At 49.9% G+C, this 25,339-nt stretch overlaps 2 protein-coding genes across 36 annotated transcripts in view; one reads left to right on the forward strand and one right to left on the reverse strand.

Moving 5' to 3' along the window:
* The first annotated feature begins 1,151 nt into the window (after nt 1–1,151).
* Nucleotides 1,152–14,212, forward strand: Cd300lg (CD300 molecule like family member g). Of its 29 annotated transcripts, none has more exons than XM_074045507.1 (9): nt 1,152–1,309; nt 2,281–2,613; nt 4,764–4,895; nt 5,567–5,822; nt 6,867–7,015; nt 9,194–9,246; nt 11,859–11,969; nt 12,856–12,997; nt 13,914–14,052. In XM_074045507.1, the coding sequence occupies exons 1-8, from the start codon at nt 1,267–1,269 to the stop codon at nt 12,967–12,969; spliced, it is 1,191 nt and encodes a 396-aa protein (XP_073901608.1). In that variant the 5' UTR covers nt 1,152–1,266; the 3' UTR covers nt 12,970–12,997; nt 13,914–14,052. The 29 variants fall into 29 exon arrangements, 27 of the variants coding, with proteins under 27 accessions (XP_073901608.1, XP_073901628.1, XP_073901630.1 ...); XM_074045527.1 differs by having other exon boundaries at nt 6,867–7,006; XM_074045529.1 differs by having other exon boundaries at nt 5,738–5,822; nt 6,894–7,006.
* A 3,515-nt stretch (nt 14,213–17,727) lies between these two features.
* Nucleotides 17,728–25,339, reverse strand: part of Mpp2 (MAGUK p55 scaffold protein 2) — a 31,663-nt gene continuing 24,051 nt past the window's right edge. For 6 of the 7 annotated variants that reach the window (XM_020180425.2, XM_074045534.1, XM_074045532.1 and 3 more), the window contains 2 exons: nt 25,091–25,219; nt 17,728–23,703 (listed from right to left, as the gene is read on the reverse strand). In XM_020180425.2, the coding sequence (XP_020036014.1) occupies nt 23,527–23,703; nt 25,091–25,219 (306 nt within the window). In that variant the 3' untranslated portion in view covers nt 17,728–23,526. The remainder of the gene's footprint in view (nt 23,704–25,090; nt 25,220–25,339) is intronic. The other variant, XR_012438509.1, reaches the window with a different exon arrangement.

Here is a 25,339-nt window from a genome sequence, read left to right on the forward strand (position 1 = left end):
ATTTCCATATTGTGTAAAATTTTGCTTACAACCTGTATGAGTTTTGCAATCAGAAAAAATATAACAGCTGTTTTGGAAAACAGTGTGAGAGCTCCCCCGAGTGTGCGTGTTGTTCTTTTTAAGCAGAATTCAAATCTGTAGCTAGTATCCTTATCTCAACTAGCAAAAACCCTTGTTCCTTCCTATTATTGCTTATACTCTCTCTACAACAAAATTAGAAATAAGGGCAAAATAGTTTCTGCCGGGTAGTGAGGGGGTCGGGGGAAGAGGGAGGAGGCAGGGTGGGTGGTAAGGGAGGGGGTGGGAGGAGGGGGGAGAAATGACCCAAACATTGTATGCACATATGAATAAAAAAAAATCTGCGGCTAGTTCAGGTTCAATTTAGCCCAGCTTACACCGCCGCCCTATGGCCAAGGGCGGTACTGCGTCCCTAGAGGATTCAAGCTCTACCTTTTGCCACTTGGCAATCTGAAGTTTATGGACCACTCTCTCAAAATAATGGCTCAGACATAAATAAAATAAAATACGTATGTTTACAATAAGACAAAAATAGTTGTAACTGTGCACTATAGCAATAAACATACTTCCTTATTAAGTGCTTTTTTTTTTTTGCGAACTGGAGTTTGAACTCAGGGTCTACACCTTGAGCCACTCCACCAGCCCTTTTTTGTGATGGGTTTTTTCGAGATAAGGACTCGCAAACTTTTTGCCCTCAAACCACAATCTTGCTGATCTCTGCCTCCTGAATAGCTAGGATTATAGGCATGAGCCAGCGGGGCCTGCTTATTAATTGCTCTAATAGCCATCTCCTGTGGCAGCTCTAAGAACTAGTAAGTTTCCAAGCAGTTAGGAATAGAATAACATTTCTGGATGTGCCGGGGTCTGTGATTCTCTTTTTAATAACAGTTACCGTTCTGTTAATACTACACTTCTAATAAAAGAAAAAGCTAAACATTTTAATTTTTTTTCCCACCCAAGACCACAGGGTGTCTGGACCACAGTTAAGAGCCTGTGAAGGGCAGAAGTTTGGAGAAGCACTTGCTTGTGTGGGTTTGCAGGCTGGGAAAGTCAGTCACAGGTTTGGTGTGGGAGGCTAAGGAAGGGGCTGAGGCACCTCCCAGACTGGACTTACAGAAGGGTGACGCGCGTGCCCCTCCCCTCCCTTCCTAGACCTGATCTGGTGCTTCTGCAGGAAGCTACAGCCCGCCAAGTCCCAGAGAGGAGCTCACAGCTGCTGGACTCTGCTCCACGGTGTTCAGACCCACCATGTGGCCTTTGGTCCTGCTGTGGGGCTGCCTGGTGCTCCCAGGTGAGGAGGGAGCAGGCGGTGGGAGGGTCACAGGGCTCTTGCCTCAGTCCACCCATGGGGTCTGCAGAGAGGACCTCTCTCCTGAGCTAACATTGTGTTTCGCCCATAACATGAGCGCCTCATGCTTCCATACTCCACTCCAGCCCACCAATCCTCACAGTTTCTGGACTCAGAACCAGTGTCTTCCCAGACCCATGGCCTCCAGCCCCTGCGTAGCCGTAAGAGGAGTGTGGTCTTTCTGATCTCACTTCCCTGCTATTGCTCTGTGCCCAGCCTGGAGACAGAGAAGACATCCCTGTCTGGCTGCTCTGTTAAACCCAGCAGACATTTGATGACTCTCTATTCACAGGCTTGCTTTTCTGTTTTTGGTTGAGTTTGGTTTGGTTTTTGGTGTGTGTGTGTGTGTGTGTGTGTGTGTGTGTGTGTGTGTGTGTGTGTGATGGAACCCAGGGCTTTGCACCTGCTAGGCAAACACTCTATCACTGAGCTACATCCCAGTTCTTAACATCTAAAATCCAGATGCATCTTTGAACTACTGTTAATTGTTCAGTTGGCAGTGTTTTTCCCTAGTGGTATATAAAATTATGGAGTGGTGTACCTATGGTAGCCTCTTAAATGCAATGAAACAGAATATTATCATCTATAAATAAGAAAACTCAGAGGCCCAGACAGGTCAAGCAACTTTCCCAAGGTGGCACAGCTACTAAATAATAATGCTGGGGCTAAAACTTCCAGCTATCTGAATGTAGAGTCCCAACCCCACCCCAATATGCGAGATTTGGGGAGAGAGCAACAGCCCAGCCCCCAAGGTTCCCCCAAGGAGGAAAGAATACTGGTTCTTACCAGGCCGCCCCAGAAGGGCGGACAGGAAAGCCTTTCTTCCTCCTTATAAAAATGGAAACTGTGGATCTTGACCCTGGTGCTTGCTTGGATCTGGGGAACTCCCACCTCCATTTCTGCTGTGGTTTCAGGTTATGACGCCCTGAAGGGCCCCAAGGAGATCAGCGGCCACGAAGGTGAAACGGTCTCGGTGAAGTGTACCTATGGGGAGGAGCTGAGGAAGCACATGAAGTACTGGTGCAGGCAGGGCGGGATCCTGTTCTCACGCTGCACTGGCACCATCTACACAAAAGGCGACCAGGAGGTGACGCAGGGTAGGGTGTCCATCCGTGACAGTCCCCAAGAGCTGGCGCTCACCGTGACCATGAGGCACCTCACCCTACAGGACGCCGGGAAGTACTGGTGTGGGGTCAACATGCTGGGTCTCGATGAAACGTCTCTGATCTCTCTGATAGTTTTTCCAGGTGACAAATGTCTCTCCTTCTCCTGCCTGGGGCACAGGAGACAAGAGGGGAAGAAAGAGGGATACCAGGATATCATCCATGGATCCAGTTCCCCCCACACCTTCCCACCTCACAGGCATCTCGAGGACTCGTGAAGTCACTGGGGTCAGGAACTGAGCAATGTTGGGGCTGCAGTAGTGAGTGCCAGCTGGATCTCAGCTGCTCTTTCACTCTTGCTGCCCAAGTCACAGCACTAGCACATGGCCGAGCAGGATGGAACGCAGTTAGGGACGAGACAGACAGCTAAGGGAATAAGAAGACACACAGACACACACACACACACACACACACACACACACACACACACACACACAGGGACCAAGATATTCCTCAGGTCTTCTGAGGTTGAGTCAGCCATTGCTGACTCCCAGTCCCAGCTAACAGTGTCACTGACACCATGGCCGTGCTGGCCTCGCCCTCAGCACCCTCTCTTGGCTTCCTCTTCCCCAAATCTTGCAGTCCAGGGTCAGGTGCTAGGGGTGCCTGGGAACTAGGTAGGGTGCCTGAAAGAGGGGCCTCTTAAGCTGGGGGGGAGGGCACTTGGGCAGCTGGAGCACTAGGATGAAGCAACTACTGGGTACTGGAAATCCCACCTGGACTTGCAGAGCTAAGCAAAAAGAAGCCAGAAAAGGCCCAGGGCAGAGGGCAGCCAGGTCTGCCTGTCAGTGTGAGAGCAAGGGAGGTCTTCATATCCCCATTTCACAGATGGGGCACTGAGGCTCCAAGACACTCAGTGATTTGCCCGATGTAGGAGGTGGTAGAATCAAGAGTCAAACACAGGTCATTGTCAGCTTTCGTTCTGTTGTTTCCCTGTCTCAAGCCCAGGCCCATCCTTCCAACCATGAATCTCTGTCATCCATGGCTCTCGGGGAAATGAAGTTAAGCTCACTGAATAATAACAGCAGTATCAAAACCACACTGATAAGACTAAGGCTACAGCTCAGTGATAGAGCAGTTACCTAGCACATGGGAGGCTCTGGGTTCCATCCCCAAAACTGGAAAAAAGAAAGTGAACCTGTTCTCTATTATTTACAACAATATTCTCCCATCTCTTCCAATTCTTTTCAGTATTCAGACCTCGTCTTTACCTAGTTGTGACAAATTTTACCTATATTTGGGTTCTCCTGTGTTTGATACTTATCTTCATTTATATAGTCACTTATCTATGTGTGATACACGTGTTAGCCTCCTGAATCTGACCTTGCTGCCTCTCTCTGATGACAGTCAGGATATTGAAGATGAAGGCTGATGGCAGTGCTGTGCTGGTAGATGTCTAACAGCAGATTGGACACTGACTTGTAGTGTTTGCCTATTTCCCTGGTGTAAATGCTACTGCCTGGCCATTTTCTAGCCACAAATGGTTTAACAACCTGTTCAGCACTGGGCACAGAGGACAGACCATTTGTTCTGGAGGAGGCTGCCCCTGTGGGCAACCCAGCAGAGAAGTAATTTCGGTGTAATTGAGTATTTGCTCCCCTGGAGGTGAACGCAAAGGAAAAGGGGTTGTCTGCCCTCCGTATCACGGGGGAGTTGACTTTTAAAGGACAGAAAGAAGTGTGTCAGGAGAGATGGAAAGGAAAGGCATTGCAGGCAGAGGAACGACATGTCAGACACAGCAAAGGGCAGGAGGTACCTGTCATCAGGACTAGATGGCAACTCTGGCTGGGGCACTGTGTGGGGAAGGAGGGATGCTGACAAACTGGTTTGCAGTCTGAGTTTCAAAAACCATGAAAGCATGTTCCAGATGTTGAAATTTACCTCACGTATGATGGAGCCAATGACTGTTCTAAAATGAGGTGTGATAGGGTCCATGTGTGTCTTAGAAAGAAAAAACATAAATGCCAAGGGTGGCATGGAAAGAGCAGACAGATGGGCAGTTGAGGGCCAAAGGTCTGAGGTCCAAGGTAGCAGGAAACCAAAGGGACTGCAGGTAGGATGGATAGACCCAGGATCAGCTGGAATCTGCCAGCCATGACATCTGACTAGCTGGGAAGAGAATAGAACAATGCAGAGGTGGAGGACGGAAGGCTGCCCATGGCTGCCAAGGAAGGACACGTGGTTGTCCCCGTGGCTCGTACCTCCCCTGAGAACAACCTTTCCATTTCCTATAGGAAAAAACGACAGTGCCAATACCACTGGTCCCTGCTGCCTTCCCTCCCCTACTCCCTCCTTCCAGCCTTTTACTACTACAAGGAGCCTGCAGCCCAAGGCAAAATCTTGGCACACTGAGCTCCCAGAATTGAGTGAGTGACTGACTTTTCTGTCTCTCCTCCTCCCCTACTTCAGGAAACATCCAGTGAGTGCCTACTGGCACCAGACACAAGGCCCTATTTCCACTGAGCTGTATCACCAGCCAGGTGACCCCAGCAAGCCTGGGAGTCACACTGCCCAGCTGAGGAAGTAAAACCTAGGGAGTTAGGGTACTGCCTGCTCCATCCAGGGTGTGGGAGTGAGCCGGAAAAGGCTGGCCTTAGGCCCTGACCTCTGGACTCATGTCTGCCGCCCTGCCTTGCCGAGACTCCAGGCTGTTGAAAGAGGTCAAGGCCTTACTTAGGCATAGGTGATGGTGACAGAAGTTGCCCTTCCACTGAGAGAGGAAGGGACAACCGATCAGAACTGGGGGCGGGAGGGGAGCAAGGTGGTTCTAAACTGGGTCTTGGAGGTGGGGACAAGAATGTGACAAGCTGTGGGCACAAAAAGAGGCTGGAAACTACACAGATAAGCCCTATCGGTGGTCTCCTTACTCAAAACGGCTTCCTCAGGCCTCTATTTGTTTATAGGGGTGTATTTTAGTTGAGGCTGTTCTGAGAAATTGGTCCCAGGGACGCTAAAATTGAGAGACCAAGGGTGAGTCTGGGGAGGCTGGGGCTCAACAGTCAGGGGAGGTGTTGAGGTATTCCTTTTGGACTTGTAGCTTCTTCCGATCTCCACACGACAATCACCACAGCCAAGCAGGGGAAGACAGGGACCAAGGCCCCTCTGTCCACAGGGGTGGCCCCCAAACGTCCTGCAGGAACCTCTGCCCACAAAGGAATCTCTCCATATACAGAGACCTCTCCTCACACAACGAACTCTCCCCATGCAGGGAGCTTCCGCCCAGCCATCCAGCTGGACTCCACCATAACAGAGGACACCAGTCCTGTCCCCAGCAGTGGCAGCTCCAAGCCCAGGTGAGTCCAAATGAACAAGGTCACCCTTAACCATTAATAAATCATAAGATGCCTTTGAGCCAGTAAGACCGTTTCCTCCAAACAGACACAGTTTTTGTCATGGTCTCAGCCTTCAGCAGAGAGGGCAGGTTTCAGCCCCACCCTCCTACAGGGGTCTTTGAGCAGTGCACATCCTACACTACAGGAGTCCTGTTGCCCTGGACACACAGGCCTACCTGAGGTGAAGGGCCCATCCTGACCCCAGAACCCACCTTTCTCCCTGCCCCAGCCACATGATCAGCACCCCAGTTCTGTAGCGTTTGCTTATATACTGGGCACTGAGCTTAATGCCATGTGTGAGAATATGGAAACTTCCTTCCCTCCACACATTTTTCTCTACCCACTGGAGTCCCAGACTGAAGGAGGGGTCCTGGAGTTACAGTTGCCCTCGGTTCCTGACATGCTACCAGGTTCAGATCTGGCTCCAAGTATCTCATGGGATTGGCAATGGGGCCCAGGGGTCCTTGCCACCCCAAACAGAGCGCACACCAATGGGCTGACTGAGGCTGTGGTCCCGGATGCCCTCTGATCTCCTTGGGAGACCACTCAGAATCAGAATGCCCTGCCAGTGACATGGACCCAGAGACAGGACAGTGGCGCCTCCCCACATCCAGCAAGTCCTTGCATTTCTTTAAGTGACAGCTTCTCCTGTGTGTGAAATTGGCCCCTCCTATTTAGTGACACAGGAGTTTAACATTAACACACTTCCTGATGTGTCAGGAGCTGTTCTAAACCTTTTACACATCCCAACTCATTTGGTCCTCATGACACTGCTTTACAAAGGACAAAATTGGCACCTGGGAAATTAAGTCACTTGCCCAAGGTCACCTGATCAGAAAGTGGCAGAGCCAGAGTTTGAGCCCAGGCAGCCTGGCCTCTGGGTTTGTCAAGGGCCAATGGCAGGACATGCCCTGCCAGTCTTTGTCATCTTGAATTGAATTTCATACTAGAGGTTGGTTTACTCAGTAAATGCCCCAAGCACTTAGATGGCTTATCTGGTGACAGCCCCCAGGCTCCTTCTGTCTCCCCCAGGGTGTCCATCCCACTGGTCCGAATGTTGACCCCAGTCCTGGTGCTCTTGTCCCTTCTGCTGGCCACATGTCTGATTGCCCTCGGCAGCCACATGCTCCGGAGGAAAAAGAAAGGTGAGCCAGGTGGGTAGGAGGAGGGCGGAGGCTCACAGAGACCTGCGGGCCTCCATGTGTCTATCTGAGATATGGGCATTCCAGCCCTGCCACTCCCTTCTGAGGGAACCACAAGGCAGTCAACATTACAATAAGCAACTCTAACAGGAAGTGGGAGAATGAGGGGCTCTCAGCTTCCTCCTGTCTGTCCAAGCCCATCAGTCACTTCTGTGTCTGTTCCAGCATGTCCATGTCCTATCCACAGGCCCAGCTCCTTGCATAGGGATTGGCCAGGGACAATGTATCCGAGCCTGAGCAAGATAGACACTGTAATTCTACACCCTGCTGAGTCTCTAGAGGTTCTCAGTCCCTTTCATAGGCTTGGGTTCAAATCCCAATTCTGCCACATTTTAGCTGTGTGGCCTCACACAATGCACCTAACTACTGTGAGCCTCAGTTTCCTCAAATGACAGATATATGTCAACAGAAATACAGGTCATACCTGTAATTTAAAGCTTTATAGTAGTCACATGAAAAAAGTAAAAACCAGTGAAGTTAATTTTAATAATATATTTTATTTAGCTTAGCGTATCCAAAGTGTTATCAGTTCAACATGAAATCAGTATTACAATACTAAGGAAAGCTGGATATGGTGGCACGTGCCTCTGATCCCAGCTTCTTGGGAGACTGAGGCAGGAGAATTGCTTGAGCTCAGGAGTTTGAGAACCAGTCTAGGCAGCATAGTGAGACACTGTCTCAAAACAACCCAAAAAAAGTAATCCTACATCCATCTTTTCATGTTGATTTTGGAACCTGCTATTAGTTGTATTTGGGGGGAGCATTGTTTGGGTTTTGTTTTTTTGAGACAGGGTGTCCCTGTGTAGCTTAAGGCTAGCCTCAAACCCTCAATCCTCCAGCCTATACCTCCCGAGGGCTGAGATTACAGGCATGAGTTACCATACCTGCTACCTGGTAGTACTTGAAGTAATCACATTCCAGGGCTCAATAGCCATTTATGTGGTTCATGGCTCCTATGCTGGATGGCACAATACAAGAGAATTAAGGGGAAAAATGGTAATAAGAGGTACCACGTGCCAAGCACAGCTCAGTAGCTTACAGCACTTATCTTCTTTAACTTCCTTAGCACTACGGAGTGCCCCCATTTTAGGGAGGAGGAAACTGAGGTAACAGAGTGGTTTGTAGAGATAGGAAGTGGTACAGCCAGGAAGATGTCTGCAGCGGCATCCCAGGGAAGGTGACCCTGAGGGTGTCCTGGACCTGCTTCCTGTCCCCTCCCTGTGTGACACCCCCTCCCGGAAGAAATCTTGGCTTTGCCCACATCTCCAGATCCCCTTAGAGGAGTCCAGGAGGGAACACACAGGATGGGAGCACTCCTGTCACAACCTCAGAGCCACTTAGCACACCACCTCTTAAATTTTGGTCCCCAGCTAGCAGCAGTGGTATCTGCTATAGCCTGCTGGAAATGCAGTCTCAGGCCGCACCCCCAACCTGTTGAATCAGAATCTGCATTTAAGAAAACATCCAGCGGTCCTTGTGTTAATCAACTTTCCCTTGCTCTAACAAATACTTGAGACAGTCAATTTATACAGAGAAAAGGTTCATTTTGGCTCATACTTTTGGAGGTTTCAGTCCATGATCACTTTACCCTGTTCCTTTGGGCCTGTGGTAAGGCAGTACACCATGGTGGGAGCAAAACCATTCACTTCCTGGCCAGGAAGCAAATGAAATGAGGAGGGGACTGGGCACCTCCACTTCCCAATAGCACTAAACTGGTGGACTCAAGTCTCCACTACATGATCCCTTGTAGGACACTTAAAATCCAAGCTACAAACTGGGTGCGGTGATACACAACTGAAATTCCCAGCACTCAGGAGGCTGAGGAAGGAGGATCATGAGTTCAAGGCCAGCCTAGGCTGCATATCAAGATCCTGTTTCAAAATCCAGCAAACAACAAAAAAACATTAAGGTCTGAGAAGCAATGACCTTCACACACAGACTAGTTCTTCAGCTGCTTTCTAGCTCATGGGAGACGACTTGATCTCCAAAGGCCAGCTTCTTCCCTAGGCGCTAGGAAGAAAGGGGCTCCTGTTGCATCTGCTGGGAGGTTGATGCTAGCAGGTATGGGAGCAGCTTAGGCCACTCCTGGTTGCTCCTAGCCTCAGAGTGCTCCTTCTGCGTCTCTTTTAGCTCAGCTGGCCATGGGAACACAGAGGAACGAGAAGGTCCACCTCCCAGCCTCGGTAAGGACGCGGTGACTGAAACCCAAGCTCAACCCCACAGGATGGAGGTTGGACTCGTGGGCCTTGCCTGGTCCTCCATATGTGACTCAGAGGCAGGGGTCTGAGATGACCCTTCAGGGTGTGAGCTGGACAGAGTGCCCATCAACACCCCTAAATCCTATCAAATGCCAGGCAGGAGCCACACTGAGTACCTGTCCCCCAGGCCCGGCACCTCTTCCCATCCCATGTAGAATCAGAGGACATCCGCACTGGGTCCAGCGGAAGCCTTTTGAGACCACCTGGTCCAGCCTTCCTCTAAGTTCACAGCAAATCCCTCTCACCTGCCGTAGCTGGGGGTCAGGAAACCATTAAAAATGTCCTCTCTCCCACATTCCAGTCCCAACAGATCCCTCAGAACCCCCGCTGGGAACTCTGACAGTACACCAGAGTGTGACAAATATGGATTTACAAAAGAAGCAACTGAGGCATAAAGGTGTTGCTCAAGGTCATGCAGCAGACCATGGCCCAAGTGGACAGTGGGACACAGGTTTCCTAGCCCCGTCTCTCCTCTTTCCAGAACATTCGATGTTTTTTCTGAGCCTTCCTTGGCTCTGGGACCACCCTGGCATGGCTCCCTTGGATCCACACTGAGGGTGGTGCTCTAAGAATGGGGGCAGAGGGAATGGGGGTCCATGTGGCCATCTTCCAGCGAGGGGAACCTGCCCTAGGCTGCCCGCCCTAGGACCCTTCCCTGACCTCTGCAGGAACAGAGGTGCTGTGCCAGGCCAGCCCTTCCATGGAGGCTGAAGAATCTGCTTCAGGAAACAGAAGCCCCACCTGCCTCGCCCCACGCCCTCCCCTCAAGCTGTTTACTGAGGCGTCTCCACTCTGATTCCCCCAAACCCGAGACCAGGAAAGGGGTGCTACCATCCCCTTCTTTCCTGGCGCCAGTGAGGACAAAAGCCTCAGGGCTGATCCCTCCAGAGGGTAGGGGTGGGAAGGGCTCTTCTGTGACTTAGGAAGCAGCTGCTGTTGTGTCAGGAAGTTGGACAGGGCCAAAGGTGGCCAAGGGGAGTGGGGAAAAAGTCATGGAGGTGGAAGGGCTTTGGCTTCCACTGGCTACCTTGAGAGACCCACCTCCTGAGCCTTGGCTCACCAGGAGAGGGCTGGCGTGTGGGGTCAACTTATGGTCCCAGTCAGCCATGGGTTCCCCCCCACCGTGTCCCACCACCAAGGACAGGGCTGTTCTGGACTTCTGTCTGAGGCACCTGTCCCAGGCCACTACAGAGGTGGGAGGGAACAGGAAAAGGCCCAGGGCCAGTGAACAGAGGGGCTCGGAAGGGTGGTTCCTTTCAGGGAAAGGATAGAACAGGGCACCCTGTGAAGGTCAGAGACAAGAGCCCCTTAAACTTGGCCAGCTGAGGGCGTTTGCTTTTCTGCTTTATGTCACTTTTGGCTTCCTGTAGTTCTTAGACTGGAGCGGAATTGAAGGGGTTGAGGGTTTTCTTAGTCCACATTCAGATCAGAGAAGGAAGGGGGTGTTTACTTGTCCTGCAGGAGAGCCCAAGAGGGGTGACAACTCAGAGGGCAGTGCTAGGGGTCATGCCAGCACTCTTGTCCCCGGAGAAGCTTTGTGAAGGGGACCGTCCTCCTTTTTCATCTGTTCTCTCTGGAGCTGTAGGTCTCAAGCTTTACCTATGACCTTAAATCCCAACTTCTAGAAAGCCAGAAATTATTGCTTCTCCCATTTACAGACAAAGAAATAGAGGTCTTCTGAGTGCAGTTGCTCACACCTGTAATCCTAGCTACTCGGGAGGCTGAGATCCAGAGGATTGTGGTTTGAGGCCAGCTGGTCAAATAATTCACGACACCCCCATTTTCAAAATAACCAGAGCAAAATGGAATGGAGGCGTGGCTCAAGCAGTAGAGTGCTTGCTTTGCAAGTGCGAAGCCCTGAGTTCAAATCCCAGTCCCACCAAAAAAAGAAAAGAAAAGAAACAGAGGCCAGAGAGGGCAATTACTTGTCCACAGTGACCCAGCCTGAAAGAGGAAGAACTGGACAATGCCCTGAGGTCTGTACTCTGCCCAGCCCTGTACTCCTTGCACCCCTCCACATTGAAGTGCAAGTGTCAGAGGAATGGAGACAAGTCCACGACCCAGGTCTGGCCCTGTAGATTCTGGAGGAAAAAAAACACCCTTGGTCCCTAACCGTGGGATGCAAACAGAATGTTTCCTATGCTGTTAGTTTTTTGGTGAATCTTTGTCCAGCTCTGCCATCTCTGGGCCCCTCACAAAGAACATACAGCTAGCCTGTCCTTCCTGCTTAAAAGAATACAAAAAGCATACTGAAAACAAGCCAGTCATTCCAGAAGTTCTCATTTGCTGGGTAACAAGATGTTATCTGAATATTTATTGTGACCCTGTGGGAAAAAAATCTGTATCCCCATTTTACAGCTGAGGAAACTGACCTTCCAAGAGTGAGCTGCTCCAAGGTCACCCTGAGGTGTAGGAAGCAGCAGAGCTGCACAGAACTGTGTTTGTCCTCGCCCCTTCCTCCTCCCCGTCGGGCTTAGCTCCAAGACCATCCCTGCTGCCAAGAACGGGTTGTTCTGATCAGTAAGTCTCTCTTACAGACGCTGGGGAACGGCTGTGCCCCTGAGGACGTCGTGATCAACCTTGCAGGGCCTGCTGGGCCTCGGGAGTGTGCTGCTGGCCCCTACACGAACATCCAGTGCCTAAACCAGGTGAGGACAGGAGGGCCCCGGGGCTGCCTCCACTTAGCCTGACTCCACCTTCATAACGGAGGAAAGGAGGGAGGGCTCTTCCCTCTGCATCCTGTCCTTCATATCCTCTTTTTTCCTGTCCAGAAAAGCCTTAAATAGCTAGTTGGGAGTGAGCTATTTATATATCCGAGGACAGGGTGGTTTATGCCTATAATCCCAGCTACCCTTGAGGATCATGGTTCAAGGCTATCCTGGGCAAAATGTTAGCAAAATCCCCTCTCGACAAGTAAGCCAGGCATGGTGGTACACGTCTGTAGTCCCAGCTTTGAGGGAGGTCTCAGGTAGGAGGGTTACAGTCTGAAGCCCACTCCTGGGAAGAGCACGAGAGCCTCCCTGAAAACCAAAGCCAAAAAGGGCTGGTGGTGTGGCTCAAGTGATACAGTGCTTGCCTAGCAAGAGTTTGAGGCCCTACATCATTCAAAACTCCAGTACCACCAAAAAACTCCAAAGAGCTAGGAATCCCAGGTTGAGCAGGGGGAGGTGCTGCATTTCTATAATCCCAGAAGTGGGGTGGGGGTGGGGAATTAGGTGGAAGGATTGCAAGGTCAAGGCCAGCTTGGGCTACATAGTGAGTCCCAAGCCAGCCTGGGATACTTAGTGTGACTCAGTCTTTTAAAAAAAGAAAAGAAAATGAACTCGAGGCTGGCAGGGTTCTCACAGTAGTGCTTAGGACCTGGCTTGAGAGCAGCAGGGTGTTCTCCCCAGGGAGGGGATGTGAACCAAAACCGGGGGTCTCTGAGAAGACACTGTCAGTTCCCACAGCCCCACAGACAGCACCTGTTAGAAGCAGCTACCTGGAGACCCCAACCCCAGGCTCCGTCTTCAACCTCCACTGTTGTCCTTCCAGACTACCGCAGAAGAGGACACCCCTTTAGCGGCCCCAGAGGAAAGCACGATCATGGGGCCTCCCCCGCAGATGTCTGAGGAGGAACTGGGCTCCTCAGCGTTCATCTCCGTGTAGCTGCACAAACGCCCTCCTCCCCAGCCTGGTGCGTGAAGCTGACTGGCTGTATTTGCATTAACTCTGCCACAGCCTCAGGGTTCATCTGGTCACACTCCAGGGCTCTGCTCCTCCTCCCCAGACTTCCTTCTTCAGGGGCCTGAGTCCCGGGTGGTGGCCTCATAGTTCCCTCTGGAGGCTGGGCCTCCCCAGCATGTTCCCTTCTCTGGGCAGGACCCGTGGCTGTGGACCTTCCAAGGCTAGGCAGGGCTCAGCAGATCTGGGCTCCGTTTGTATCCAAAGTCTCTTGGACCTGAGTCCCCAGCTACAGGTCCTGCCTCCCACTCCCTCCCTGGAATTCTCCTGCATCTGTTGCTGAGGAGGGGACACACAGGGACCACTGGCATCCCAGCCCTTCAGGAAGATGGTTAAAATCTTCCAGGGATTCCTGGGTCCCACTGGGCCCTCGGAAACCATCTCTGGGGCTGGGCCCAGGACTCTGTTTCTGACATGAGTGTCAGCGATTCTTACACCTGAGTTTGAGGACAAGTGGCCTGATAGGCCCTCAGAGTAGCCTCTTTCAGCTTAGAGTCTGCATTTGGAGTGTAGGGGCTCCCTAGAGGGGCTGCTTTATCTTTGACACCATGACCCGGCAGGGGTTTCCTGGGGCCTTCCTGGTCTGGCATGTGCTAAAAATGATCACCAAGGACAGCAGGGCCGGATTTCTGACTTTGGAAGGATGCTGGAGATAAGCGTGACTTCTTCCTGGTCCAGATAAGCTTGGCTTCTTCCTGGTCCAGAAAGGGTTAACGTTCTGTGGGTCCTGGTGACTGACAGGAGTGGGAAGCCAGAGCGCAGTGGATGTCTAAGAGGGAGAGAGGGGACCGAAGATGACCTTGAGTCCAGAAGAAGAGGAAGGGGTAGAGTGGCAGAATGATTTTTTCTCTTTATTCATTTTCTTTTAGAAAATGAAGTGGGGAGATGGCGCTCAATATACAAAAGTAAGACACGTGGGGAGAGAAACCAAGAAGAAAGAAAAAAAGTCACCCACAATCTCATGGCTACCCGGAGACAACCATGATTGCAGATCGCATTCCGCTACATTTCCCAATTTTGTCCTCCACAAACTTTGTGATGTCCTTCTAACAGAGTAATTAACTGCTTTGTATATGAAACTTTGTGTGCTGACTTTCCCATTAGTTACTGATCAGAAGCATTTCTCCATGTTTTACAAACCTTTATAAAGTTTATCAGCTGCATAATATTTCATATCAGTGTGCCTCGATTTATTTAACTGATTATCATTAGAGATTTAATTTGCTTGTATTCTCTATTTTTTTTTTTTTGATGGTGCTGGGGTTTGAACTCAAGACTTCTCAGTTGCTAGGCAGGTGTCCTATCACTTGAGCCACTCCACCAGCCCTGTTTTGCATTGGGTTTTTTCGACATAGGGTGTCACAAACTATTTGCCTGGGCTGGCCTTGAAAGCAATCCTCCTGATGTTTGCCTCCTGTAGCTAGGATTCCAGGAGTGAGCCACTGGCGCTCTGCTTGCTTGTATTCTTGTATGATAAGTAACAGCATGGTGAATCTTTGCACAGGGCATTCTCTGCATTTGGATATCTCTTTAAGAAAGATTGCATGTGTGAAAGTGTCAGGTCAGAAGAACTTTTTGTGCGTGTGGCACTGGGTTCGAACTCAGGACCTCCCACATGCTAAGCAAGCACTCTACCACTGAGTGTGTTCTTACCCATTGCTGACCAGCTCTCTGAGTGGCAGCACCAATTTCCCTCTTGTCAGGGCCTTTCTACCTGTATTTCTGCACCTGTCCCTGAGGTTGGGCCAGATATGTAAGACCTGACCTCAGGGGGAAGGGAGCCCCCAGATCTGAGCTCTGGGGGTCCTGGGCACTATTTGTGGTCAGATGTTGGGGAGATAGGGAGCAGTAAGTGGTCTCAGACCCCAAAGCAGACTTCCCTCTTGAAAACCCCTCAGCAGCCACTGCCTGGAAGGAAAGAACTCCCGTCCTCCTGACCTGTCACCCACCATGACCAGGGCTTCCTGGGGACCATGAGGAGGTCTTTTAAGCCATTCCCCACCCACACCTTGATCACGTTCCAACTAAGTGAACTAGCATCTTTAGTGAGGCAGAACTTCTCTTAGGCTCCCTGGGCTGGGCATCCCTGGGATTCTGTGAGGACTTGGCAGACACTTGGGCATCCTTCCTAGACACTCCCCAACTGCCACCATGCCACCAGGATGGCCAGGCCTCCCTCACAAAAAACCACTCCCTGACACCCACACCTACACCTTGCCACACCTTGGTTTGTATCTGTGCACCGAGATACTCAGGTCTGCAATCTTTTGTACATGTATGAACTTCTGAACAATTGACTCAAAAGAAAGACTGCAGTAAGTAAGAGAAAGGGTCGCCAGTGGTGGTGCTTTGACTGAGAAGTAAACTTCAGAAAAAAACTGGGGGAAAAATTAAATATAACAGTGATGCCTAAACTATCCAACATCCTGTTATTAGAGGTAAAAGCCCTAAAACCAAAGTCCCAAGAGATGAGGTTTGACCACTGTCCCAATATGCCATCAAAGAAGGGATGAAAGGCAGAGAAAGAAGATTTCATCAATTTGGTCATAAATTGGGGAGCACAGATAAAGGAGTCAGTGACCCCCAAGTCCATCTTCAAGGAGTTTATAGGAACTTTGAGATTTTATAGAAAAGGGAGGCAAAGAAGGGAGTAGGCGTGCACAACCGTTGATCTTTGCCAGGTCTGTGGTCTAATTGTTATCTCAGTTCTGGGGTTGTTTTTTTTTTTGAGGGGGGGTTGCAATACTGGGGCTTGACCCCAGGACCTTGTGCTTCTAAGCAGCTGTCCTGGCACTTGAGTTACACCCTCAGCCCTTTAGTTCTGATTCTGCAAGAGGTTCTGGCAAAGTTGTTATTGCTGTTGCTTGGGGTAGTTTCTATCCCTTATCCTAGGGATGTTTGTATGTTTGTGGAGGTACTGGGATTTGAACTCAGGGACCTCATACTTGCTAGACAGGCACTCTATCACTTAAGTCACACACCCAGCTCTTCTTTGCTTTAGTTATTTTTCAGGTAGGATCTTGCATTTTTACCTGGGCTGGCCTCAGACCACAATCCTCCTCCCTATGACCTCCCAAATAGCTGGGATCACAGGCATGTACCACCACACTAGGTTTATTGATTGAGCTGGGGTCTCACTAACATTTTGCCCAGGCTGGCCTTGAGTGTTGATCCTCCCAACCTTATTATAAGGATGTTTATCACACAGGTCTGTCTCAGGAATCCAAGATAACTGCAGGAGACTCAGGAGGAATAAGTTAAAGGAGCAAAAAATAGAGCCAGAGAGCCAGGTGTGGTAGCTCAGGCTGAAATCCCAACTATTCAGGAGGCAGAGATCAGGAGGATGATAGTTCGAAGCCAACCTGCTTAAAAAGTTAACGAGAACCCCATCTTAACAAAAAAAGCTGATGTAGCTCACACCCATGATCTCAACTACACAGGAGGTGTAGGTAGGAGAATCTTAGTCAAAGTCTGGCCCTAGGAAAAAGCACAAGCCCCTACCTGAAAACTAACTAAAGCAAAAAAAGGCAGGAGGCACAGCTCAAGGGATAAAGTGCTTACCTAGCAAGTCCAAGGCCCTGAATTCAAACCTCAGTGCCATCGATCAATCAATCAATAGACCCAGACAGAATGAAATTAATTAGGCCAGTGACCAATGCCCTCCCTCTCTCCTTTTGTTTCTTTAAAGAAACATGTTGACACTGAAAGGGACAGGAAGTACTGATTTGAGACCCTCCTTCTCTTCCTGACCTCTGAGGAAAATTGGGTGCTGTGATTCTAATCTGTTGAGTTCCTTCAAGAAGAGATTTTGCAAAATCTTTGAGAAGGCAGATGAGGAAGAGACATGTAGGGGGAAAAGAAGCCCAGTGGGGAAGGCAGAAAGCCATTAAGATGTGAAGGGGATGTGATGAGCTTTCAGGGGTCTCCCCAGCAGGAAGGAAGCAGGCTCTGACTGTGACACTGTGAAGCTGTGACAGTGAGTCAGTGCTGGCAGCTCAGGGCTGGGTCTGAGGCTGGGGCCCCCAGGTTTGGTGCAAAGGCAACACCCTCTTCCCATCTATGACCCTTTCTTACTTTTCCCTTTGCCTTTTTAAAATTAAATTTTATTTGTATCATTGTTCATTTTCTTATACCATTCTTTCTCCTTCTATAGTATGGCAGCTATACCCTCTACTTCTAACCTTCAAATTCTTGGGTCCTTAAAAAGACTACAGTAATAGTCATCCCTTGGTACTCAGTACCACCATGAGGGATTGCTTCCAGTACTCCTGTGGACATCAAACTCCACCCATGCTAAGTCCCTTCTGAAGACGACACAGTGCCTGCACCTACCTGTACACAGCCTCCCACGTGCTGCAAGCTGTAAGACCTAAATGTTTGTTACACGATATAGCTTAGGCAGTAAGAAGAAAGTCTGTACATGTTCGGTACACGCTTTGATTATTTTCTCCACACTTTGATTTGCAGTTGGCTGATTTGAGATTATTTAGACCAGGGGTGCAGAACCATGGACACCGAGAGCTGCTTGCACCAGTCTATTCCCTAATCTCTCCTCACACGACACTGGGTCCCTGTGAACTCCCAGCACTCCCCTTGTCTTCCAAGCCATTACTTCCAGTTTTTACTTCTGTCTTTTCTTTTTCTTTTTTTTTTTTTTTGGCGCAATCTGAACATTATCATTCATTACTATTTTAGTAGTTTATTAAGGTATGGCTGGAATACAACAAATTGTACATGTTTAGAGTATACTATTTGCTAAGTTTTACATACATAGACATTTGTAAGACAGTTCATCAAGCTAGGGACCATATCCCTCACCCCAAATCGTATCCCTCATCCCAAAAGTTTTCTTCTACTCTTTGTAGACTTGCACCTTCCCACTCTCGCCCCGACTCACCAGTTGATGGAAATTTCCATTGCTTCCGTTTTGGGCTATCACAAATAGAGTTACTAAACACCCAGGTTCAAGTCTCTGGGTGCTGTCACTTGTCTTGAGTAAATACTTAGGAGAAGATTACCTAGGTCATGGGCTGCGGGTGTAGCTTAGGGCAGCACTTGAAGCAAGGTCCAGGTCATGGGCTGTGTCTCTCAGGGGCTGGGAGAGAATTCTGCTTCCTCCACATCATCACTGGCACCGGAGTCTACCCTATAACTATTCTACTAAGCATATAAAGTGGCCCAAAACTATAGCTTTAATCTATATTTTCCCCATGACCAATGGCCTTGGTCATCTCTTCATGTATACATTTGCCATCCACACATCTTCTTTGTTGAAATTTTTATTCAAATCATTTGCCTATTTTTATTGAATTTTGAGCTTTACGTATTCTGGAAGTAACCCTATGAAATAAGATTTTTTTGAATATGTTCTCCCACTGTGTGGCCTATCCATTCTTATAACAACTTTCGGGGAGCAGAAGCTTCAACTTTTGATGGTGTTCAATTTGTCAATTTTATTTTCTTCTATAGATCATGGTTTTGGTTTTGGTGTTGTACCTGAGAAATCTTGGTGTAATTCAAGAGCACAAAGATATTCTCGCATATTTTCTTCTAGAAGTTTAATAGTGTATGGTTTTACATTAAGAACTATGATTGACCTTTAGTTAATTTTCATACATGTGAAGATGTGACTAAGATTATTCTTTTTCAAGTTTGTGCACAGATCTCCAACTGTTCCAGCACCTTTTGTTGAAAAAAATGTACTATCCTTCCTCTGCTGAATTGTCACTGTATTTCTCTGAAATCAGTCCTTCGTACTAGTGTGGATTTATTCTAGATTCTTCTCCTTTGATCTACTGAACTATTTATCTTTATGCCAAAACCATACTGTCTTGGTTACTATAGCTTTAGAATATGTGTGGAAATCAAGTCGCATAAAGCATAAAAATCTCTAAATAATTAAAGCTGTAATAAATGGCAATTGGATTGGAATAAGTTAGATAGCTTCTGCCATTGTTCCTTGTGTGGACTGTCTCTGTTTCTCCCAGAGGTCTTTGGTCCCCACCAAACCCAGCCTCAAGGAGGTAGGGCCAATGGGGGACTCCCAGGTAAGCTGTAGACCACTGGTGCCTTCAAGCAGCTAGGAAGCATAGATCTCTTGAAGAGCTGAATCTGGAGGTGACAAAGTATCCCATACTCTCCCTTATGACTCCCCCACCCTTTTTTTTTTTTTGGTGGCACTGGGACTTGAACTCAGGGCCTCACACTTGCTAGACAGGCACTCTACCACTTGAGCCACTCCACCAGCCCTTTTTTTGTACTGAGTGTTTTAAAGATAAGGTCTTGTGAACTACTTGCCTGAACTATTTGCCTAGAACAACAGATCTCCTGATCTCTGCCTCCTGAGTAACTAGGATTACAGGCCTGAGCCACCAGCACCCAGCATGACTCCCCTTCTTGCCCCATGTTCCTGACCCAAAATTGCCTTCTTCTCCAAACACACACACAACCCCGCAAGCCAGTCAATCCATCTCTGGCGGGGGGGGGGAGCAGCCTCAGACCGGGAGCCAGGAGGCCTAGGGTCTACTCCCAACTCCATCAATCAACTTTTTATAGAACAACAGACAAAACCTTCACCTCCATAGAGTCCCAAGTACAACATGGTAAGGAGTCATTCTGCTGAACTAACCACGTTACTGCAGGAAAGGAATTTTATAAACCAAAACAAACTGGGAACAGAATTCCTTTTAGAAATTCAACTGTCTTTATTTACAAAAATACCTCAGTGTCAACTGGAGATTAAAAGAAATTTCCTGTATCGCAAGGGGATGGCAAAAATGGACAAACAGTGGCCTGCAAACTTGGTTATTCATCTGAATCACTTGGGGAGCTTTTAATACAAACCACTTCCCAGCCTCCACTCTCAGGCCCACAGAGATGTGATCCTGTTTCCTCTTCCTGAGCACAAAGGAAGGCTGCATTTCTCAGCCTTAGTCACCTGGGCCAGGTGACTAGGTTCTAACCTGGGGAAGTGGGCAGACAGGGCTAGCCCATAAGATCAGCCAGCAGTGTTCTACATTCTACTCCTCTTCAATGACACTCATACTCACTAAAGATGACAAGTGTCACAAAACATGAATAATAAAGCTGGACATGGTGGCTCATGCCTGTAATCCCAGCTACTTGGGAGTCAAAGACGGGAGGATCGCGGTTCAAGGACAGCCAGAGGAAAACAAAATAAAAAGAGCATAACTCAACGGGTAGAGAACTTATCTAGCAAGCCTGAGGCCCAGGGTTCAATCTCTACTTAATAATAATAGTAAGTATGAAGTTGCTGAGATGGGCTTGTTACAATAGTTAGCCACTCCTGCACTTCTGATTTAACTGATGTGGAATGAGGTTCAGGTAATCATCTGTATTTTAACAGCCCAGGTGATTCTTACGTACAACCAGAGCTGAGAACCACTGGATTAGGACAGAAATATGAGAGAACGCAGAGTTGCTAGGTAGAGAAATATTGAGTTTGCAAGGGTGCCCCAGGAGATGGGAGTCATCAGGAATACAAGAAAGGGAGAGGGCCCAGCAACAAACTGGCAGATGGGCACCCAAAATGAAAAAATTGACCAGGAAGAAATTCTTTGTGCTGGGAAGGGTAGGAGGCACTTCAGAAGAGGAGTGTCATAATCAGTGCTACATTTCCTTCAAGCTGTGAGGTGTTGATGTAAGCCCCTACTCTGCCCCAAATCACCAGCCAAGTGGGTCCTCCGCTCCTTGCTCATCCCTGCGTGCCTGGTGCTTTGGGCCAATGCAATGAAGAGGGCTGGGTCCACTTCATTGACCATGGCAGAGACAGGGACAGCCTAAGCCCCTGGTGAGAATCTGCCGTGTCACTGAAGGAGCTCTGTGAAGAACTCCAGGTAGGAAGGAGTACTGACCCCTAACACTGACAAATTTGCCCACACTCATCTGTGGTGGCATCTGAATGACACTGCCATTTTTCTTTCTTTCTTTCCTTCTTTCTTTAACAGTGCTGGCAATGGGATGACATTTTGATGTCATCTATTGACCCCAGTATTGAGCACCTGTGACTAATCCTAGCTTATCACTGGGAGAGCCCATGGCACCTTTATAAAGGATAAACCTGAGGCCCAGATTGGTCACAGAACCTGCTGAAGGCCATACAAGTTCCAGGAGGAGCCACTTGGATTAGCCATAGAGTCTGAATCCTTTGGCTCCCTGAATGCTCTCAGGCCCCCAGGCACACATTTAAAAGTGTGTCCACTAGGGATGGACGGAGAATATGGAGGGGGTGGACAGGGACATTACAGAACACTAGCCATGTCATTCCACCTTCCATTCTAGGGTCATCTGTGCTGTGCTCCCCACCCTCACCTTCTCCAAAAGCAATCCACTCAACCCAAACCACACACAGAGCCCAGAGTATTTGCTTTCACATTTAATCAAAGGAAAAGAAAGAAAACCGGAGATAAAACTCGAGATTGGATGGCAGAGAGGGGGAAAGAAAGGAAGAACTGGGCTGCAGCTGAGTGTGGTACATAAGGGGTGTGTCCTCATTCTCCTGATGTTCCCCAAATACAAGAGTCCACAGTGGGAGGCAAGAGAACAGTCCCACAGCTAGCTTCATGGCACACACCTGTTCCAACCCAGCCCTATGCCAGATGAGCCCAGGACACTCCCAGCCTCTGCTCCCATCAGACAGGTGCATGGAGCAGACTCAGCAGGGAAGGGAGGAAGCTGTTCAGAGTGGACAGGCCAGGTCCTGCCTCTTGGGATCAGGTGTGGGGACTGCCACAGCACTGGAGATCCACAGAAAGGGCTGGCACAGCATGCCACAAGCCTTCACAAGTATCTCAGGAGAGGTGGGAACTGGTAAATAACTCCATGGCCTCAAGCAGGCAGGAAAGTATCCCGCTTTCCTTCCACTCCCTGTGGAAGGAGTGCTGAACCAAGGATAAGAACACTGACACCAGGGTAAATAAAATAAAGATGCCTATACAAATGAGACAGGAGCAGACTTGACCTCTGCATCCCACTTGCACATCCTATGCAAATGAGATTCCTAATATAATAAATATATTCTAACATTTGTAATAAATATTCTGTTTATTCTCCCTCCCCTTCCCTAGGAAATGGGCACAGTGGTTCAGGGGCCAGCTTTGGCTGACACTGCAGCGAAAATTGGACACTCAGAAGAACAGGACAATGGGGATCAGGAGTCCTCGAGGTCCTGTGAGGTCAGGCTCACCTTAGGAAGGGCCTGGGGGATGTCTAGGACAGGATTCTTTCCTTAAAAGGGATTCTCCTATTTTACAAAACTGTTTTTCCCCAGGACTGGAGGGCGGCCTTTAGGTTAGAGGACAGTAAGAGTGGAGGAAGACATCTGGGGAGGGCCAAAGACATGGAGGCCGAGATAAGGGTCTTGCTAGAAATGGGGGCTGATAGGGAGCCCAAATAAATAGGCCCCAAAGAGTAACCTGTGAAATAAAACAACCCTTTACCTCCCTTTCTAAAAAGCAAGCCTGACACATACCCACACTGGGGCCAGAAACACAGACCAGCACCACAGCAGGCAGGGCCTCAGGCTGCCCAGTGTGGAGTGTCAGTGGTGCCCCCTGGGGTGGTGCAGGAGGCTGCCAGAGTGTGCCCTCAGTATCCAAGCTGGTGCTCACAGATCCCCTCAACACCTGGACCCTGATGCAAGTGGGCCCCCTGGACCTGGCCAGGGAGGCTGAAGTAGACAAAGCTCATGGACAGGGAGAACAATGTGTCCCCACCATGGGCCATGGAACCTGAGCACGGGGCTCAGCATTCCAACCCTTCACACCTGCCAGCCTTGGCCTTTGGGGAACAGGGCTGACCTGCCAGGGGCACATGGGAGAAGTCTGTGGAGAGACTTCGGCAGTGAGAAGCTACGTGCGTTGTGGGGGGGTCTGCTGCCCACGTGTGGCAACTGGCTCATGGTTTGGCTCCTCCAACCTCCAGATGGCCCAGGCTGGCACCACTGCCCAGCTCTACCTGGCTGCCAGTGGGCCATGTACTCCCCTGGCCATATGGGAACAGCCCAAGGCCTGCTCCTAGGGGTAAGAGGTGGGAGCCTGGGAATGGGGTTGGAGTGGCCTGTCCAGATGAGAAAGGTGGCTGGGGACAGGGGCAGAGGGTTGAGTACCTACTGACCATGGGGTCCTCAAACAGCTTTGCTCATCTGGACTAAGCATTATTGGGGGGGGGGGGCTGTGACTCTGACATACTCCTGGGAACAGCCTGTCCCTTACAGAGGGACATCTGGTGGCCAATGGACTTGGGAGCGGGCAGCACCTGAGCACAGAGGTGCCCCATGAATACCCGCCTCCCTGGCAGTGCGCACCTCTGCGCTGAAGCCAGCTTAGGGCCTGCTGGGAGCAGCTACCCAGGGAAAGCCAGAGATGTGGCTGAAGATTGTGGCTGGGGGTCACAGGTAGGGAAGGGGATGGATTCAGGTTGTGAGTTACAACCCAGTGGAGAACGAGGTCCAGATGAAGAGGCTCAGTACACCCAGCTGACAGGCACCCACTGGGGCTCGGTCCGCAGCTTCTCCATGGCGGCCTGGAGTTCGCGGAAGGTCCTCTCCAGGTTGCTATTGACCAGGCTGAGGTCAAAGTAATGCCCGTAGCCCCTCTGGATGCGGCTGCTCTCCTCCACTGTCCGTCTCAGATCCGCCTCCTGCTCAGCACAACAGGGTCTCTCATTGGTCAGTGCCCACAATTCACCCCTGTCGTTGAGGGATCTACAATCCCCCAAACCTGAGGATTTTGGGGATCTACCTCCCCAAAATCTGATCACAGTGGTAGAGATGCCATGGCCAGGGAGGTAGGAGTCCCTCCCTGTATACCCCAAGGCAGCCTCCTGAAACCATGGTCAGATGGATGGAAGTATGGAAGGAAATAAGCTGTAGTAAGAGCCAGCCCACAGACTCTTCCCTACTGGAACAGGGTCTCTCTCCCAAGACAGTGCTCTCCAGGAGAGGTGGTACCAGAACACACCTGGTGCCATGGCAACCCACAAGTGCCCAGAGCAACCCCCACCCCAGACCCAGTGGAAGCTGGTGTGGTAGGGATGGGAAAGGGACCTTGACAACTGACTTAAGTAGCACCCCTGCCACTTTGGTCAGCTGGGCTTCTTTCCAGGGAGGAGGTGCCCAGAGCAAGGATTAGGCAAAGACCCAGAGCTCCTTCAGGGAGCCATCAGCCAGAGGCAGCCTAACCCAGACAGCCTCTGCAAGGCCTGAGCAGTGCTCAGACCTCACACTTAAGAGCTGCAGTAGCAGGTGTGGCCAGCAGAGGGTCCCCTGAGCTCAGAGCTCTGTAAACTCTACCCCTCCTGGGAAGGTCACACTCTGACTAGAATAAGGTAGGGGGCTGGAAGGAGTGAAGTGAAGACTCTCCTCCAGGTTCTCCCAGCTCCCAGAAGCCACCTTCTACTCTGGCATCCTCCCTCCTTTCAGTCTTCCCCCAGCTGTAAGCAAGCCCAAGTTTATGGAACAACCTCAGCCCACCTCTGCCCCACAGATCTTTCACTGGCTCTCTGGAGCCTCCTTCGGCCAGCACTCGGTCTCTGCAGAGTAGATGGAGCAGTGGGCCTGGAGTAGAAGCTCCTGTGTCCCCAGGTTATCTAGCTCACTCTGAGACTTTGGGCACTTCACTTCCTATCTCAGGCCTCCCTTTCCGCATCTACAAATCAGGAATCAAAAATCCCACCTCAAGGGCTAGGGATGTGATTCAGTGGTAGAGAGCTTGCCTAGCAAGCTCAAGGTCCTGAGTTACACCCCTAGTACCACACACACACACACACACATCAATATTTAAAAAACTAATCTTATGCCAGGTATGGTGGCCAGTAATCCTAGCACTTGGAACTCTGGGGCAGGAGGACCACATGTTCAAAGTCAGCCTGGGATACACAGCAAGACCCTGTCTCAACGAACAGAACAAAACAAAGTTCTACCTCACTGACAACTTCAGTGGGTACCATCTTTCTTTGCATCTTCTCAAGTCTGTCCCCCACTGCCCCAGGCAGCCATCAGCCCCCTCCCCCCAGCACAGAACCTTACCGTGAGCTGCTTGGTGGACGCTCCACTCTCCAGGGCAGCCCTGTTCATGGCCCGCAGGGTCTCAAAGTCAGGAGCCTCAATGAACACCACATAAGGGACAAACTCGGCTGTCCTCAGCACCTTCACAGCCTGTAGGAGAAAGGAGGGTGGGGAGTACATCCCCACAAATGTTCTGGGAACAGGAAGACCATCCAGGTGATAGGGTGGACACCTGGGATTCTGGGACGTGAGTCCTGGGGATGAATTATA

The sequence above is a fragment of the Castor canadensis genome, chromosome 11, assembly GCF_047511655.1.
Source record: "Castor canadensis chromosome 11, mCasCan1.hap1v2, whole genome shotgun sequence".
Lineage (NCBI taxonomy): Eukaryota > Metazoa > Chordata > Mammalia > Rodentia > Castoridae > Castor > Castor canadensis.